The 20,071-nt window shown below is 44.5% G+C and overlaps 1 protein-coding gene across 1 annotated transcript in view; it reads right to left on the bottom strand.

The window, feature by feature from the left end:
• Positions 1-20,071, bottom strand: part of LOC131706570 (LIM homeobox transcription factor 1-alpha-like) — a 49,813-nt gene that overhangs the window by 4,401 nt on the left and 25,341 nt on the right. Inside the window, exons 5-9 of the mRNA XM_059007913.1 lie at positions 3,880-4,112; positions 2,545-2,702; positions 1,706-1,783; positions 1,193-1,307; positions 608-766 (exon numbers count right to left, since the gene is read on the bottom strand). Coding sequence (XP_058863896.1) covers positions 608-766; positions 1,193-1,307; positions 1,706-1,783; positions 2,545-2,702; positions 3,880-4,112 — 743 coding nt within the window. The remainder of the gene's footprint in view (positions 1-607; positions 767-1,192; positions 1,308-1,705; positions 1,784-2,544; positions 2,703-3,879; positions 4,113-20,071) is intronic.

The raw sequence follows: 20,071 nt of genomic DNA, 5'->3' as shown, positions 1-20,071 counted from the left end.
CTTAACAAGTTATTTAAATAAAACACAGCTCAAGAAAGTAATAGACCACCACCAAATCTTCCCAAACAATTTCCTTCTCCCTACCTTCTATAAAACAATATAAAAGGATGGATTCCTAGGTTACTCCGGAGATATAAAAGCTTTCAGAAAGACTACACAAATTCCTGCTTATCCCAGGTGAGGAACTTAGGACCATCTACACGAGGAGAGACACACTAAATAATATATTAGTAAGAGCAAGACTTCCAGAAGATTCTCCTAACATATTACAATACGAAATATAATAAAATATAGGCTCTTGGGTTTAATAAAATACAGGCTCTTGGGCTGTATATTGATTTGAAGCTATTCGTACAATTCAAGGAATCTAACAAAGAGATTCTGTCTTATGAAAGAATCCTTATACTTGTTCCCCTGTCTGATATATATGCCAGTTTTCTAGGACTTAAAAATGTACAATTCCATGCAACTAGATCTGAAAGATCGAAACAAGTCAGACCCTAAGGTTTAGGCAGTGTCCCCCCCAGCTCCAGATTTCCACTTTACCACTGGCTGTACTGTACCCCACCCGCCCCATCAAACCCTCTCCCAGACCCCCTCTCCTCACCGTAGGGGTGCAGGTGGTCTCCAGGCATCTGCGGAGGGGTGAGACCCTGCCGGTACGAGTCGCTGCCGTAGATATTCTGATCGAGAGCGAGGAGCTGCTGCCGGGGCATCGTGGGATACGGGACCATGAGGCCATCGAGCCCGTGGACACTGGAGCCGTCTGAGAGACACGAGGGAGAGGAGGAGGAAGAAGAGGAGGTCAGGGCAAAGCCGCTGTCTGTCTGTCTGTACTGCAGTGCCACTGTCTGTCTGCAGTGCCACTGTCTGTCTGCATTGCCATTGCAGTGCTGCTGTCTGTCTGTCTGTCTGCAGTGCCCCATCTGTCTGCAGTGCCATTGCAATGCTACTCTCTGTCTGCATTGCTATTGCAGTGCCCCTGTCTGTCTGCATTGTAGTGCCCCTGTCTGTCTGCATTGCTATTGTAGGGCCTCTGTGTGTCTGCATTGCTATTGTAGTGCCTCTGTGTGTCTGTATTGCTATTGTAGGGCCTCTGTCTGTCTGCAGTGCCATTGTAGTGCCCCTGTGTGTCTGCATTGCTATTGCAGTGCCCCTGTCTGTCCTGACGGTGAAGCTGTGTGGTCTGTACCTTCGCTGTCCTCGTTGCTCTGCCGACCCCCCCTGCTCGGCCCTCTCCTTGGGGCCCCCAGCTGCTCCTGCTCCTGCTGCTGCTGCTGCTGCTGTCGGCGAGCAATCTTCTTCATCTGCAATCCCAGAGAGACACGACTCCTCCTCATCATCATCATCATCATCATCACCACCACACAACCACAGGGAACCTTAAACACCTTGGAACGAACTGGCATCTCAGCCCATTGAACTGAATGGAAAGGCGAGGACTGGATGCACAGCGCAAACCACATGGTTCTAAGAGGAGCGTCTTACCGTTCAACTAAAGAGCCAGCTCTGCGGTGGAGAGGCAAGCGTGTGTCTCTTATGGGAATGTCAGTGTTATTGAGTCATCAGACGCTTGGAGGAGATCCACCACAACCCAATCATTAAATCCTGTATGGCTGCCAAAGCAGTTTCTTCAGCTGGCATCTCCCAGCAAACACAAGCTGTCTGTTATTTTTGCACAGTGCTGCTTGAGCAGTGGACTCACCTTGGCTCTCTGGTTCTGGAACCAGACCTGCACCACCCTCACTGTTAACCCCGTCTCCGCTGCCAGCGTCTCTCGAACCTGCAGCCAGACACAGAGCCAGTGATAAAGCATTCATTTTACACAGGCACTCCATCTCTATGTATTTGTAAAAACTCATGCCTGGTAAAATACAGCAGTGTGCACATGTATTAGAACCCCTCAAGATGTGTCATTTTTATCTATATAAACCTACCTGTATGAAAACCTCTGGGGGTGAGAATTTACATTTTCAATCAGTAATCAGCGATATAGAAACAATAGGCGCTTGTGTGAAAATGTTAGACCACTTTGTGCTTTAATTAGGCATCTTAAACAACTTCTTACTATTTGAAAGGAATTTCAAGTGTGGCCAATTAAAGTAATCAATTAAATTAGACAATCAGTAATTTGCCTATTTTGACAGTTTTGCAGGATTTCCACTTACAGTGGTTTGACTTCATATGCACAACAAATCAAAACCACAGAAGCAACGGGTGCTCTAATAAATGTGCACACTGCTGTATATAAATGCATATTTTTACATCGAGTCTGCATTGCCACTGCGTTAGCACAACAAAGTGTAATAAAGCACAGCGAAAGCATGGTGAAGCACAGGTAAGCATTGTAAAGCACATAGATGTATGGTATAGTAAAAGCATGGCAAACTATGGCAAATGCATTGTATAGCCAAGGAAAAAGCATGGGAACAAAATGCTAAATGGCTGTGCAAATTTACTGGGGTGAAATTTACTGAGGACCCAAAACAAACTTGAATCTATACAAACGCAGTGCGGTCTTCTCATGTAAATGGGGTACCCTACCTTCCGGCAGGGTTTGGAGGACACCTCGAATGAGGCTTTGAACGCGCGCCGCTGCTGGGTAGTCAGGATGGTGCGGGGTCTCTTCGAACGCTTGTGGTCCTTGCTGTCCTCGCCCCCTTTCCCCTGCGCATGACCTCCCCCTTCCTCATCGCTCTTCACTGCCCACAAAAGAACACACACACGCACACGCACACACACACACACACAGGCACAGGGATTAGGATCTGTCTGCTGTCTCTACACAGTACAGTCACTCTGACTCCTCTACACAGGGATCTGGAATCGACTCATCTGGTTTCTGTGAACCTTTTTAGTATGGATTATGCTGCTGACCGATCATTGTTATATCTCCATTGAAAGAATGAAAATGTATTGGTAGTCATATGACAGAAAACGTGTTGGCAATGTTAAACCAGTTTGCTAACACAACTCCACTTGGCATGAGGCTTTGAATGTTGCATGATAAGCCAATGGCAGGAATGCAAGAAAGGAGAAATATAATAAGCAATTAACCACAGTGACTTTCTAACAGAGAGTAGTTAGCGGTTGGTTGCACCTGTGTGGAGTAACAGCTGAATAACTCATTTCTACTATAATTAGTAAGACAACAGAAAGAAACAGTAGTCATGTATGCTCTGAGCTACGAGAGTATAAATAGCAGGCATAGACAGAGAAGATCCCAATAGCTCCAGATCATCTGGACCATCTGTGTAGCGTCTGAGGCTCTCTCTCTCCAGGGGAGGTAACTTGATCAGTTGCCTATCTCTGTTATTACTAGCGGAACGTATTGTATCTAAACAATAACATTCAGTGTAGAATGTAACGTGGGTGTTTGGAACAAATACAATTTGAAACATGGTCTGGTCTCATCCTTATAGCGTAACAAAGCAGTTAATTCCATGGTTACATTCACTTTATATACCTTACAAACAGACTGGGTTGTATTTATGCTGTAACATAAATATATATAAATGAATATATATATAAATGAATGAATCTGGTCACTTAGACTAGTCTAATACAAGTTAACCAGTTTTGTAAATAGTTAGACTCCTCTCGCGGTCTTGGTCTGTGTTGCTGTAGATACCATTAACTCCATCAACGACAAACGTTTCAACTGGAAGTCTTTCAGCGACCTACACCAGTGTCTGCAGTGGTCTAGGTCTCTGATTCTTGGTACCTCAAGTTTGTCATTGACATCAACACGTTTCTTTTAGTGTGGCACTACAGAGTGCATTTAAATCAGAACCGTCCTGTATAGTGGAATGGACCAAGTGAAGGATGCACATCTCAGGATTTTCTACGAGTGCATCAATGCAGCCGTGGGTCCCGTACCTGACTCTGTGGGGGTGGGGCTGATGGCGCTCAGCATCTCCCTCTCCTTCTCGTAGTCCCCCCGGCACAGCAGCTGCCCCTCCTTCAGCACGAACTCATCCCCGCGCTGCAGCCGCCTCTCGCACTCGCAGCAGCAGAAGCAGTTGACGTGATAGACGTGCTCCAGCACACGCATGATGAACTCCGAGGGGCTCACCACCTTCAGACAGCTGCTGCACTTAGTGATGAAGAGCCTGCCAGGAAAGACACATGGGTAAATAACAAAGACACACACACACACGGGTAAATAACACAGACACACACACACAGACACAAGGGTAAATAACACAGAAACACACACAGACACACAGGTAAATAACACAGACAAATACACAGACACACGGGTAAATAACACAGACACATATACAGACATAGGGGTAAATAACACAGACACACACACAGACACAGGGGTAAATAGCACAGACACACGGGTAAATAACACAGACACAGGGGTAAATAACACAGACACACACACAGACACAGGGGTAAATAGCACAGACACACGGGTAAATAACAGACACAGGGGTAAATAACACAGACACACACACAGACACAGGGGTAAATAGCACAGACACACGGGTAAATAACACAGACACATGGGTAAATAACACAGACACACACACAGACACAGGGGTAAATAACACAGACACACACACAGACACACAGGTAAATAACACAGACACACACAGGTAAATAACACAGACACACACAGACACACACAGGTAAATAACACAGACACATGGGTAAATAACACAGACACACAGAGACACACTGGTAAATAACACAGAAACACACACAGACACAGGTAAATAACACAGACACACACAGACACACAGGTAAATCACACAAATAACACAGACACACGGGTAAATAACACACACACACACAAAACAGACACACACGGGTAAATACCACAGACAGACACACAGACACACGGGTAAATAAGACAGACAGACAGAGAGACACACAGACACAGAGACACACACACAGACAGACACACACACACAGACACACGGGTAAATAACACAGACACACACAGAGACACACTGTATATTTGCAGAAATGAACTTGATCTTTTGTCACATTCTCATACTCTTCTGTGCGTATCGAATCCAGCGTAGTATGTAAAGTTGCTACTACCCTATTCACACCATCATCACAGTTTGAAATCGTGATTGCGAACGGCAATCATGTGGTTTAAATGCGCATTATTGAGGTGGTGTGGATAGCTGATAGAATAATATCACTAACGCTACATACAAGTCTGTGTATGTCTGTTTTTTACAAGAAAAAACATACTCAACATGCATATGAAATATGAGCTCCAATGGCAGCCTAATGATAGTTAATGATGCTTATTAACATGCCACTAAACTTCAGCAAATAATTGCATATGAATTAAATACTTATTTATGACACTCACAATAAAGCGTTACCACACTATTCTTTTCCTATAATATTTTATTATACTGTTATGACTGGTATTCCCTGCAGAATGAGCCCGCCTGCACAGATCTTACACTTTGTGTAGTGTGGTGCCCCTGACACTAGATGGCACCACCACCTTTAAATGGTCTGATTGAGATTTAACACTTTGGCAGCCTGGCCAATAACAAGCAGTGATCTGAGGATTACACACCTCCTAAAAGCAGGACACACACACACACACACACACACGCACACAGAGAGTAGCTGCAGCAAAATTAATATCGAGGTTAAAAACATAGTATGCACAACAGAGCAATATGAAAAGTCTATAGGAGAGTGTCAAATGAATTTGTGAGAAAATATATAGGTGTGGACAGACAGACAGGCGTATACGATCAGTGCATGAGGGTCTACTTCAATTAACGAGGAGCCCAAAACAAACCCAAAACTAAAATCTGCAGTTTTATTTCCAGTTAGACGGTGCCGGTTCTAAATATGAGCGTCGTTTTAACCATCCGAAGGAGGGGCTAGGTCTCTACCAGTCTGTGTGAGTCTCTTAAATATACTTCTGAATGCAAAAAAAAACAAACATGCAGGGTTTGGCCCAAACAGTATTTACATCTGAAACGGTCTAGATCAGGGGTCTCCAACCCTGGTCCTGGAGGCCCGGTGTCCCTCCTGGTTTTTATTCCAACTGTACCCTAAATTACTTAATTGGACCAATTAAGTGCTTATTAGAAGCACTTACAAAAAGCAGACGGGACAGCGGCCCTCCAGGACCAGGATCGGAGACCCCTGGTCTAGATGAATTGCATATCCCTGGTATGTTTCGATGAGAATGTCAGCATTTAGATATTAGATCATTCAGATTCACAGAGCACTGGAGTTATTCCTCGCCTGTGGAGTATCCTGATTATATAACAAGTATAACGTGTGGTAAAGAAAGTGTGTTTAAACCTGTGTTTAACAGCTGAATTCGGAGAAGTGCTGTCCAGGGGTCAAGTTCTGCATCAGAGCGATTTTGTGGTTTGATTCGAACGAATGCAAGATAAATCACAAAATGAGATCTGATAAAAAAAAACATATATACTGTATATTCAGCAGCACCGACTATAAAAAAGTAATCCCAAGATAGTGTCTCGACACTTGTTCTGTAAATCTGTGTATTCAATACATTTATAAAGCATGGGAGTGTATAGGGATGCCTGCTAAAATATAGGGCATTTTCAAAGCACTGATAGCTAAAGCTCACTCAGCGAGTTAGACATGATAAGGAATGATTCTGATCATGCTAGTCTCTCTCTCTCTCTCTCTCTCTCTCACTTTCTCTCCCACTCTCTCTCCCTCCCTCTCTCCTCTCTTTCTCTCTTTCTCTCCCTCTCTCCCTCTTTCTCTCTCCTTCTCCCTCTCTCTTTCTCCCCCTCTCTCCCTTTCTCTCTCTCCCTCTTTCTCCCCCTCTTCACCTCTCTCCCTCTTTCTCTCTCCTCCTTCTCTCTTTCTCCCCCTCTCTACCTCTCCCTCTTTCTCCCTCTCTCTCCTTCTCTTTTTCTCTCTCTCTCCCCCTCTCTCTCTCTCTCTCTCTGAGCTGTCATCATCCCCTCAATGCGCTCGACAAGTGAAAGCAATAAAGTGGGGATTAATTAGGATTGTTGTTTAAACACCGCAGAGCCAAGCCAGCCGGTGCAAACTCATAACCAGGGATTGGAGACATCATGGGGTTAATCCCTCTCCCCAATACACAAACACTCCGGGGATTACAGGAGGAGGGGGTACACAGCACCCAGAGAAAACACCCAGACACCAGCGAGTGATCTGAGAGCTTTTAATTAAACAGAAGAGAGACATCCCTTAAATAAACAGGTTTCTCTTATTTTTCATGTGCAAATTCCCATAGTTTACCACGGAGTGAAGAGCGATAGCCATTAAAAAAGTTTGTTCCAGGCATGGTAACTTTTCACATGTTTATACTATGTATTTACCGCAGTTTACCATGCTTTTTTAATATGCTTCACTATACCTTTACAATGCTTACCTATGCTTTACCATGCTTTGCCTATTCTTTATTACACTGTGCTATGCTTTTACTGTGGTAAGCTTTACTAAGGGAAGCACTGAGTTTGGTTATTAATTATTACTACTACTACAACTACGACTATGCCAGGGCTGAAACTTGGTAAGGATCCGACAATTAGGCAGATTTAAATTTAATACGATAATCTTTTGCTTGTCAAGTCTGGGAAGCATCTGCCGTTTTTTTAATCTTTCATCCTCATAATAATTCCATCTGTCAGCGGAGAAATAGAAACTGATCCTCTCTCACTGCCCGGGCACAGAGACTTCAACTCTGGTCACCTTGCCCAACGATAAAGAGAGAGCTGGAGGAAATTTAATACATCTACCACTGCTGCCCAGGACTCGTCGAGTCAAGAGCTGAGAGACTGGGGACTCAAAGAACGATGTGGTTTTAAAAGGTGTATTGCTGTCCCGTACGGTTTGAAAGGGGGCAGCATTGGTAGCCTCTCCTACCTGCCTCTCACCTCCTCTAGAGGTCTGGGTTTGAATGTGGGGTGCTCAGGTCACATGTGTACTGAGTTTGCTAGTCTCAGCTTAGCCTCCAGACTGTCAGATTTCAGTGTTTTGCGTTGTAACAGAGGCTGGCAGTGATCCGGCGACCCCGCGCACTGCAAGCAAGCGCCTCTAACCACTAATGCAAAAGAGCCGCGCTCGTCTGCATTCGTGGTTTCAGAGTTTTTAACCTCATCTCATCTCACCCACTGGGGACAGAATCCGTAATGGCAGTGCATCACACAACACTGCCCGTTACAACAGCACCACACAATTGAACGCTAGCCAAGCACGTTTCAAGGTTTCAGGTTTTTTCTGATAAAGCTCAATGCACAGAAGTGGCTAAACTATACCGAATAGGTAAGATGCAACAGGACGCCGAGGGATTTATGACAGCGTCAAATGTCTTATTTTGCATTGTCTCCTCACTCAGACCCCTTGCTTACATCTCACAAGTAGAATGGTCCCCTGAAATGTTCTCCTTTTTCTAGGAAAGCAGCACAGCTGGGGATGGGGAGTTTGTTGCCTGATAACTTCACTCAGACTCCTTGCTCACTAAATATCTTTTAATGAGCAATCCGTCTCAGAAATTCAGCGGAACCCTAAATATTATTAATTTTCTAACAATGCTGAATGAGGAGATGATTCTCTATTTCGAGATCCTAGGGAGACATGAGCAATACAATTCCCAACCCCAGTCTTACTGGAAATCATTTGTTGTTTCCGAACCCTGCAGTAGATATGTATGCATTTATTTTAATCTGATTGAGGACATGGCAATAAAGTTAAATAAAAAACTGAGATCTCACAGTATTTTAATTTTTAAAATAAGGGTCATTCATAAAAGCTTTGATGGCCAAACCTTTGTTTTCGGGGTTAAAAAAAATTGCCTTGGGCAGATTACTTGCAAATTTTGGTTGGGGGTCATTTTATTTTCCATTGAAAACAAAAAATGCGCAGCACAGCAAAAGCGAAAAACACATCACATAAAATAAAATGTTTAATAACAATGAGAGTGCTGACTTGGCCCCCTGACTCTCTGGGATCGCTCGGAGCGTTTGGTCTTTGATTACGCTGGAGGAACTTGGCTGAACGAGGCAGGAATTTCGATAAGGAGGTGAGTGAGAGGAGCCACGAGCAGGGCCCTGCCAAGTCGGATCTTGGTGCCCAGGTGTGAGCACACAGACACAGGAATTACAAACAAAATGAAACGAGAAGCAGGCTGAACACACAGGGATCTACTTCATTGATCTGAGAAGTCTTGAACCCTAAACACTCACTACTAAACCAAATGCTCTGTATTGTGAAGTGCAAAGCCTCTTTAAGACTTTACCCCAGTAAATGCAGTTTTCCCATACTTCTCATTTACCGTAGTTAACCATGGCTTGACATGTTTTTTAATACGCTTTACCGTACCTCTCTGTGCTTTATTACACTTTGCTAAGCTTTTATAAAGGAGTGATTGAAGGCCAGTTTATAAGTAAGCTTCAATATAATCCCTCACACATGCGGCTGCAATGGGAGTGAATCTACAGTGTGGTGGCGGCCAGCTTAAACAGGCTTCCTCCTCTTCGGAATGATAGTAAAGTGGAAAACCAGACTTGGATGTACTGGGCAGAAGCAAAAAATGACTCACTGGACGAGTTCAGAACATTTCTGAAAGCTTCCGTCATTATTTTATAAAGATAGCTCCTCTCATGTGTGATATTTGGAGGAGGATGTGCCCTGGTCGATCTAGACACAACACTCATACTGTGGCCGTGGTTCATCAGCCTCGCCCGCTAATGCTGAGTGATTTATTGAGCTCTCAGATCAGCCCTCCTCTCTTATTAGCAGCCGCCCTTACATGAACAATAATGATTAACTAATGATTTGTTGCACGGCTGATAGTGGACTCAAAGGTGCCGCTAAATGATGCTGTTATTATTGCGGAGCGCCACGGAAGAGAAATCTAAAGAGATGAAAAGATTTAGGGGTGGGTGGGTTGATTTCGATCCTCACCGACTGTGCAGTCTATACCAAGGTGGACAAAACAGATTCAGAAAAAAATATTAGTTAGAATAAAACTTGGCGTATTACCCCTGGTGTATTATCTTGAAATACCCTTCGCTAGACACCTCTGTGGTACCAGTCCAGCAGCCTTGAACCATTGCAGCTGTCATTGCAGTATCGAAACTTTGACAATTACCTGCTGTGGCAGTTTCACCATGGATTTTGGATCAGATATTGATCAATATAGACAGCAGTCCTGATACGGTAGCACACTGTCTATCTGCTACTTGATATGGTACCGTGGTACTGCAATGGACTTCCAGCAGTGTGGCTGGCATGTTCATGCCATCGTGGCCTCATTGGTATGTCAAAATATGATTTTACTGTGTGGCCATTCTGCCAACGGCAGCCCCATCCCATTGTAGCTTGTGGTACCATTGCTTCTGAGTGCATGAAACCATTGCATTGCCATTAAAAAGCATACAGGAATGATGTAGTTAGCATACTGTGATACTGTTCTACAAATTGCAGCCTCTTTGTTGACTACCATTGCCCCTCAGTCAGAACCCATTGCATTACTATTGACCTGCCACTGTCTACCTCAATTGCCATTGAAGGCCATTCGGGAGGGGTATAGTTAGCATACTTGAATGCCATTCTACCAATGGCAGCCTCATCCCATTGCAGCAGCCAATGTGCTACCATTGCCCCTCAGTACAGAACCCATTGCATTGCCATTGAAGTGCCACCATCTGTCTGCATTGCCATTGAAGGGCAATTGATAAGGGTGTAGTCAGCATACTGTGGTACCGTTGCTATTGTACTCCCAGGGCTGGCAAAGAAAGATAATGCACACACAGTTGATGCATTACAGCCCCAGCCTTCATGTTTGGAAACGGTTGCATTGTGTGTAACAAAAAAAGATGCCGGTGTGCTCCAACCCTTATAAAAGTCTACAGACTCAAAGTATTGCAAAGTATTGTAAAGCATATTAAAAAACCATGCTAAACCAACCCTTATAAAAGTTTCCCCTAGTAAAAGCACAGCAAAGTGGAATAAAACACAGTGAAAGCATGGTAAAGCACGGGCAGGCTTTGTAAAGCACAGAGAGGCATGGTAAAGCATATTTAAAAACATGGCAAACCAGGGGAAATGCACGGTAAATCCATGGGAAAAGCATGGGGAAACTACAAAATTACAGAGCAGATTTACTGCGGTAAACTTTTACAAAGGAAAGGCATTAAGGAATTAAGGTGCACCTCTCTTTGGGCAGGGCAAGATCCCATCACCACACAAGGGCTTGTCTCGCCCATTCCTTCAAACCAGGGTACAGAACACGCAGCCTTAGCAGAACACAATAGCAAAATGAGAGAATGGAAGGAAAGAAGATACAGCCAGGTTTCCACAGCAACCCAGATTTTATTAGCCACCTCCTAATGTGATTGAGAAGATATTAAAAAAAAGAAAGCCTTGCTCTTCTGGAATATCCCCACGCAGGGCCGACCGCGGCTCGCTCGCTCGCGATGTTAATTTGTCGAAATGCAAGCTGACATTCAGTTTATGAGCTCCGGGCCCAAACCTTGTCTCCAATTGTCTGGGGGGAGAGGAGGAGAGGAGAGGGACTACCCAGGACTCTGGGGTGGGGTGGAGGGGCTCAGCTCTGCTCATCGGGTCAGAAGTCATTAGTATATGAGGAGATTAGGAGATTGTTAGAGCAGTGGATGGTCTCTGAGGGATTTTAGGATGTATTTGGAAGGGTATATATATATGTATATATTTTTTTCAGGCATCTTTCCTCTCTGGAATGCGTTCACTGTTCAGTGCCTCTGGGCTTCTCTTCATTTATTTTTTGTTGTTTGTTTTAATTTTGAATTTTAGCAGCACTGGAGACTAAAATCTAGGACACGGATTCTCTTATATTCTCTTTATTATGACATATCGCACCTCCCTCTCCCTCGCCTCTTCCCCTCCTCCCTCTCCTGTCCCCTTCTCCATTCTCCTTCCTTTTCTTCTTTTCTGTCTTCCTCCCTTTCTTCCCTATTCTCTATCTCCTTCTTTCCTCTCTCTTCCACTCTTCCATTCCCTATTTCTCTCTCTGAGACATCTCAAGCACAATCTAAATTATGCTTCCCTCTTGTCCCTCTCCCACTGCCCTTTTCTCTCTCTCTCCCTCTCCCCTTCCCCCTGCTTTCCTTTCCCTCTCTCTCTCTCTCTCTCTCTCTCTCTCTCTCTCTCTCTCTCTCTCTCTCTCTCTCTCTCTGATACATCTCCAGCACAATCTAAATTAAGCCCATCTGAAGCTGGCCCCTATGTGTGAGATGCCGGCTGATCCACAACTTATTGAAAAATTCCTTGGCTGGCTGTAACCCGCGGATCTGAGCTGACAGGGGCCTGAGAAGTGTGGGCTTGCCTGGCAAGAGAGACCTGGGGAGGGGAGGCAGGGAGGAGGAGGAGGGGGGGGGGGGCTACAGTATGCTGAGGCCCACAGCTCTCACAGGTCAATGCAAATAAAAACCAAAAAAACGCCCCAGGGGAAATTTGACTGGCTCACCTTGGAATACCATGATATGATAAAAAGCAAAACGCGAGATATTATGTCTTAAAGCAACACAAGGCCTGGTTTTGAATACGCCTGCTAACGTCATTAGGGAGATGAGTTTAGAGGTCTCAGTCGCTGCCCAGGACTGTAGTATCTAAAGGTTGGTTTATACTTCTCTCGCAGGCAAAAGCTGTACGTCAGCTGCACACACTTCTACGGGTGCGCCAGAAGGACTGAAGCCCCCCCAAGTTCGCAGACTTTTTGACGCAGCAAAGTGGTCATAGGTGTCGGTCATACTTCCAGCGTTACTGCTGGTGTCTAATTGTGACTAGGGTTGCCAACAGGCTCCACAATCCTGCGACACTGAGACAGGATTTTAAATTGCCCGTCTCATGAATGAAGTGAAAGTGTAAATTGGCTCATATATATTTTTATGAGCAGCAAAGACGTAAAACTGATCAGCTGTTCTCCATACTGCCTCCGATCAGACATATTGAACAGCTGAGCAACGTTACTGATTTGATGGGGAAAGTAATTGCAAACAGAAAATAAATAGCGATGGTAGCCTATGTGAGCACCAATATTCATTTTAGCAAAGGTTCATTTACGCTTTAATTTCATTCAGTTTAGAGGCAAGTTTAAAATCCTGTTCTGTTGTTCATGTTTATTGGGTTCCTCAAAAACTTGCTCTATCATGCTTCACTGCGACCGTGCGACAAATGTTGGATTTTTCCAACCTGTGCCTGTGTGTTTTGCGGTCGCAGACACACAAGAAAAGGCCGTACAACTTTTCAAAAAAGACGCAGCTTGTGGCAGTGCAGATGATGTCATTCCGAATGTCGGAGACCACTGACTGAGACAAAAAACTGGGTCGCAGTCGGAAGTATAAACCAGCCTTTCGTCAGCACAGAATTCAGTGGCACCATTGGGTTTGCTTGAGAAAGGCCCAGTGGTGTTCAGGTCAGGATGAGATGGTCTTGCTGGGTTTCAGAGCTACAATCCTTTCAATGCTTCCTGCCCGTAGTCCGTCGACCGTCCTGCTCCATCTTTCAGAAACGCAACATTTAAACACAACAACATTAACAGAGAACTGAAGGTCAGCGGGGGTCCTTGGATCCCCAAGCTAGTCACCTTTGAAACATGAAAACAGTGGACAGCAAAACGGCCTGTACATTGAAAACAATAACTCAACGTCCGAAGTAGTGAAAGCACAGGATAATTGACCAGACTTCCCTATCACATACAATGGCGATACAGCCCGTGTGCAGGGGCAGTTAATTACACTCTCCTGTTCTCTCCCTCTCTCTCTGCGCTCTTGGCAAGCTGCGGGCTGAGCCAGCTTGTTTGGTTAGGGTTTAATCCGAGAGGAGTCTGTCCTGGCTCACACAACAGACTGTTTATCTAGAGCTGGGAAAGAGTCCCCAAAATCTGACGGGAGCAGCTGAGAAAACCAAATTAGCCTCTTAACCCCCCCACCCCCAAACCCCCCTCCCCAATCCCAAACCCAAACCCTTCACTCTTCTACCGAGGAGCAACTAAGTCCGAGGGGCCTTAATAATGTCCTTCAGTGAGGTAAGTAATTGGTTTCTTTTGTCAAGAAGCTCAAGTGGGCCACTCAATGGCCTGAGCTGTCAAATTACACCTCCTTCCTCCCCTCTCCTCTCCCCCACCTCTTCTCCCTCCTCCTTTCTCCATTCTTCCTTCTCCCTTCTCTCCACCCTACCCTGTACCCCAATTTCATTTTCCATTCTTCCTACTGTCTTTTCCATCAACATAATGTGTTGTAAATGTGTTGTTTAAAATAGTAAGAGAAAAGGAACACACAGCCACAAATGAGACTTTTCAGAAGTTGTTTAAGATGCCTAATTAAAGCACAAAGTAGTCTAACATTTGCCTATTGTTTCTATATCACTGATTACTGACCGAAAATTGAAATTCTCACGCCCAGAGGTTTTCATGCAAGCAGGTATATAAAGGATAGACATGACAAATCTGGAGGTGTTCTAATAAATGTGCACACGCCTGTATAAATGTAGGTCTTGGTGGTCCTGGCCTTGTAGTCTCTCTATAAATATCTCCTGGCACCCTTGGTATCCTGACAGCCTCACATGCATGAGAAGTGCCCTGGCAGAATGTGTCAGCTGTGTGAGAGGAGAGCTATATTGGTGTCTACATCACTGGCACTGGCGTTGCAATGAACCACTCTGCTTGTTCAGTAACACTGGCAGATCAAAGCTAGAAGTCTCACTGTATATTTTGTACTGGAGCACTCTGCAGTGTTGAGTGGAGTTCTCTTTCCTATACAACTAGAGCGCTCTGCAGTGTTGAGTGGAGTTCTCTTTCCTATACTACTAGAGCGCTCTGCAGTGTTGAGTGGCGTTCTCTTTCCTATACTACCAGAGTGCTCTGCAGTGTTGAGTGGAGTTCTCTTTCCTATACTACTAGAGCGCTCTGCAGTGTTGAGTGGAGTTCTCTTTCCTATACTACTAGAGCGCTCTGCAGTGTTGAGTGGAGTTCTCTTTCCTATACTACTAGAGCGCTCTGCAGTGTTGAGTGGAGTTCTCTTTCCTATACTACTAGAGCGCTCTGCAGTGTTGAGTGGCGTGCTCTTTCCTATACTACTAGAGCTTTCGGCAGTGTTTTTTTGTAGTTTTCCAATTCTTTTTCCATGGTTATGCAATGTATTTAATAGTTTACCCTAGTTTACCATGGTTTGAAATGTTTTTAATATGCTTTATTTGATATGGAGTTGGGGTTGGGGCATCCCCCTTCCTCAAGAACATGTTGGACAATGATTAATCTGACCTAAAATTACATTTGAATCAATATAAGAAAAAGAAAACCACAACATTAGATATTTTAAAATGATATTTTAAAATTTAAAATCAATGAATAGAGGAGACATGCAATCATATGTTGATAATGACCTGCACAATGGGGGTCACTTGGGTAGTCTGGGGTCATTCATGGACCCCCTAAACACATAAGAAAAAAGCACCACAGTAGGGAGAGTAGTTTTCAGTTTTCTAGGTGTGTTAATAAGACCAGTAAAACAGACATCCTTATCTCAATAATCCATAACGGATCCTCCACGCCCCGCTCCTGTGAAGCTGCTTGCCGCTCTGCAGAGCACCTGTGAAGCTGCTTGCTCCCCTGCAGAGCTCCTGTGAAGCTGCTTGCTCCCCTGCAGAGCTGCTGTGAAGCTGCTTGCTGCTCTGCAGAGCTCCTGTGAAGCTGCTTGCTGCTCTGCAGAGCTCCTGTGAAGCTGCTTGCTCCCCTGCAGAGCTCCTGTGAAGCTGCTTGCTCCCCTGCAGAGCTCCTGTGAAGCTGCTTGCTCCCCTGCAGAGCTCCTGTGAAGCTGCTTGCTCCCCTGCAGAGCTGCTGTGAAGCTGCTTGCTGCTCTGCAGAGCTCCTGTGAAGCTGCTTGCTGCTCTGCAGAGCTCCTGTGAAGCTGCTTGCTCCCCTACAGAGCTGCTGTGAAGCAGCTTGCTCCCCTGCAGAGCTCCTGTGAAGCTGCTTGGTCCTCTGCAGAGCTCCTGTGAAGCTGCTTGCTGCTCTGCAGAGCTCCTGTGAAGCTGCTTGCTGCTCTGCAGAGCTGCTGTGAAGCTGCTTGCTCCCCTACAGAGCTCCTGTGAAGCTGCTTGCTCCCCTGCAGAGCTCCTGTGAAGCTGCTTGGTCCTCCGCAGAGCTCCTGTGAAGCTGCTTGCTGCTCTGCAGAGCTCCTGTGAAGCTGCTTGCTCCCCTGCAGAGCTGCTGTGAAGCTGCTTGCTCCCCTGCAGAGCTCCTGTGAAGCTGCTTGCTCCCCTGCAGAGCTCCTGTGAAGCTGCTTGGTCCTCCGCAGAGCTCCTGTGAAGCTGCTTACTCCCCTGCAGAGCTCCTGTGAAGCTGCTTGGTCCTCCGCAGAGCTCCTGTGAAGCTGCTTGCTACTCCGCAAAGCTCCTGTGAAGCTGCTTGGTCCTCCGCAGAGCTCCTGTGAAGCTGCTTACTCCCCTGCAGAGCTCCTGTGAAGCTGTGCTGCTCCGCAGAGCTCCTGTGAAGTTGCTTGGTCCTCCGCAGAGCTCCTGTGAAGCTGCTTGCTACTCCGCAAAGCTCCTGTGAAGTTGCTTGCTCCCCTGCAGAGCTCCTGTGAAGCTGCTTACTCCTCCACAGAGCTCATGTGAAGCTGTGCTGCTACTCCGCAAAGCTCCTGTGAAGCTGCATGGTCCTCCGCAGAGCTCCTGTGAAGCTGCTTGCTCCCCTGCAGAGCTCCTGTGAAGCTGTGCTGCTCCGCAGAGCTCCTGTGAAGCTGTGCTCCTCCGCAGAGCTCCTGTGAAACTGCTTGCTGCTCTGCAGAGCACCTGTGAAGCTGCTTGGTCCTCCGCAGAGCTGCTGTGAAGCTGCTTGCTCCCCTGCAGAGCTCCGCTCCGCTCCCCTGTGCTGCTCAGCTCTGCAATGCCGCACAGCGCTAATCAGCAGGCAGCAGGAGATTGCACTGCTCGACAATAAAGCAAAATTGGACGGATTTGTTTATTTTTAATGGTGCAATAACATATCTGATTTAGCAAACCACAAATATATATACAAGTATATAAGTTTGTTTTTTTTACTTGTTTTGAGTTGTAATTGGTGTGTTTTTCTTTTAAGAAAAAAATTGCGTTAGTGACATTTTAAGAGTAAATAGCTTTGATTCGGGACCATATTGTCCTTTCACTGTGCTGAGAGAGTACATCTGGTGATATGTATACTGGATATAAAACGTCTGCTTGAATACTGGGTATTTCTTTGACTTTATTGTATGAAAAGTGATCTATGGCTATTATGTTGAGAGGCAGGTGTTGTGATGCTTGCAGGCAGGTGTTGTGATGCTTGCAGGCAGTATTGCACATTCTTATTCACGGCACAGGATTTTCAGTTGGGGTTCCCTATTTAAAACTGCTTTTAAAAGGGGCTCCCCCAAACAAGTCTCAAACACTTTGGTAGAAGGAAGAAAGAAGGAAAGAAAGAAAGAAAGAAGGAAAGAAAGAAACAAAGTTGCATTCAAGCAGGCTATAAAAACACAAATCCCTTCTAAAGATAAAGGGAACAGACACTTCTCAATCACGGTTTGCAAAGATCGTCAATCTGTTTCCAAGAGAGACATTCACACAGGCTCATATGTTATCTGTACGGCTGCTTTGTTGAGGTAAGCGAAGGGTTAAGCCCCCCCCCCCCCCCCCCTCCCCCGTTGTTGTGAGCGGATATTGCAGTATGAGGTGGCTGGGAGCCAGAACTCTATAATCTCATCAACTCTCTTTATTACATTTTCCTGCGCTGGCTTCTTTATTAAAATATCCCAGCATCCTTTGCTCTGCCTCGCTGCATATTGGCTGGAGAGCAACTGAGCAAATGCACAGGACCTGTGCGGCTCCTAGTATTATTATTATTATCATTATTATTATTATTATTATTATTATTATTATTATTATTATTATTATTATTATTATTATTTTTGTTACTGTTGTAAGGGTTGTTGTTAGGTGTGTGTGGTACAGTGTTTACAACACTAGTCTTCTCTCACAAAAGTTTACCACTGTACTTTTGAACATTTATTTTGCAGTTTTCCCATGCTTTTCCCATAGTTATACTCTGCGTTTACCATAGTTTACCCTGGTTTGCATGTTTATCAATATGCTTTACCATGCCTCACTATTCTTCACAATGCTTACCTCTGCTTTATCATGCTTTCCCTATGCTTTATTATACTGTAAAGCATAGGCAAGCATTGTACAGCCCAGAGACGTATAGTACAACACTGGAACGCATTGGAAAATTACTTTGCAAAATTAGTGTGGTAATCCCGAGCCATTGCAACATTTATAACATTCTTCTGGGGGTGGGGGGCAAATCTGTTGCCGTTTTTTTTTCTCCTTTTGTGCCAGTTCTGTGAGTCAGTAACTTTCACCAGTGACTTGTGTGTGTCACATAAAAAATATATATATTTTGTATGTCTGTCCTAAATCAAGAAACCTCCTGAAAAACATTCATCTTTAAATAAATAGCATGCAGTACAGCCCTAATAATATTGTAATAATTGTAAGTTGCCCTGGATAAGGGTGTCTGCTAATAAATAAATAAATAATAATAATAATACAGAGACTGGGGGCTGCTTTGCACATTTCCTATGGCAACAGGGCAGAAGAGGACAGCCGCCCCAGTTCTTAAATACACATTTCAGAAACTTTTAAAACTGTTTGTGGGAACTCAGCGGGGTGCAAGAAGTTGCTCTGCCAGGACTTTGTAAAAACAGACATGCACAGGACAGTATATCATGGATAGGAAACTTACCATGGTCCAATTATACACGCAGGGGTATGAACATCTACACGTTGTGTGAACGGGTATTTTCTTAACAGATACTGTGCAGTCATGGATAGAAGGTGGCATTTCGGATAATCGTGGTTGAATAATTTTAAACTACGATGAGCAGATGTCCCAGTTTGACTGGGACAGTCCCCTTGTGACCAGTCCCAAAATGGTGTCCCAAAAGGTGCCAGACAGCACCCCTTATGTAAAACAACCAGTAATCACATTAAAATATGGGTCCAGAATAATATTTTCCATATTGGTTACTGTACTAAATTAAAATATGCCAAATGACAGAAGTTAATGGTAAAAATCCCGATGGTATGGTTATAACGTAGTTAAAGGAGGTCATGAATTGGAAAAGGAAGGTGCAGCGGCTGTGCAGCACTCAGAGGTTGTTGTTTGTTTAATATGAAAACGGTGATTGTGATCAAAGCACTGCATTCAAATAAGCATGCTTTTAAAATACATTGCATAGATTCAAAACTAGTTTTAATCTATGTATCCCGGTACTGAAATTTGGAACTCTGGTGGCCCTGTTTTAAACCCAACACAGTGCATTCATGTATGAAAACACACTCACATGTAAAATCTAATATTACACACGCATGCATTTATATACAGCAGAGTGCACATTTATTAGAGCATCCCATTGCTTCTGTAGTTTTGATTGGTTGTGCAAAACCACTGGAACTGAAAATCTTGCAAAAATGTAAAAATAGGCAAATTAGTGATTGTCTAATTTAATTGATGACTTTAATCAGCCACACATGCAATTAATTAAAAATGGTAAGAGAAAAGGAACACAGCCACAAACGATAAAAAGCATGAGACTTTTTAGAAGTTGTTTAAGATGCCTAATTAAAGCACAAAGTGGTCTAACATTTTCACCCATGAGTCCCTATTGTTTCTGTATCACTGATTACTGACCGTACATGTAAATTCTCACACCCAGAGGTTTTCGTGCAGGCAGGTATATAAAGGGTATAAATGACACATCATCTTGAGGTGTTTGAATAAATGTGCACACTGCTGTAGGTACATGCATGGCCATTGATCACATGTGATGCTGTATTAAAGTTCCTGCTGTTATTTCATAAATGTAACCCATGAATTGACATACTGCTTGTGCAACACAAAATGTCACATGTCTCCGATATGCCACTGCGTCCTGTGTATAAGGATCCCTAGCACAGTGTGTGTCTCAGTCAGCTATCAGCTGTGTGCCTGTGTAAAGATAACGCGTCTCGGTCTCCAGTCCTCCCAAACGCAATTTCCTGTTTCTGAGATTCTCATATCCTGTGAGTG

This window comes from Acipenser ruthenus, chromosome 36, assembly GCF_902713425.1.
Source record: "Acipenser ruthenus chromosome 36, fAciRut3.2 maternal haplotype, whole genome shotgun sequence".
Taxonomy (NCBI): Eukaryota; Metazoa; Chordata; class Actinopteri; order Acipenseriformes; family Acipenseridae; genus Acipenser; species Acipenser ruthenus.
Note: the sequence above shows the minus strand (reverse complement) of the source record. Positions and strands in the feature narration are given on the sequence as shown.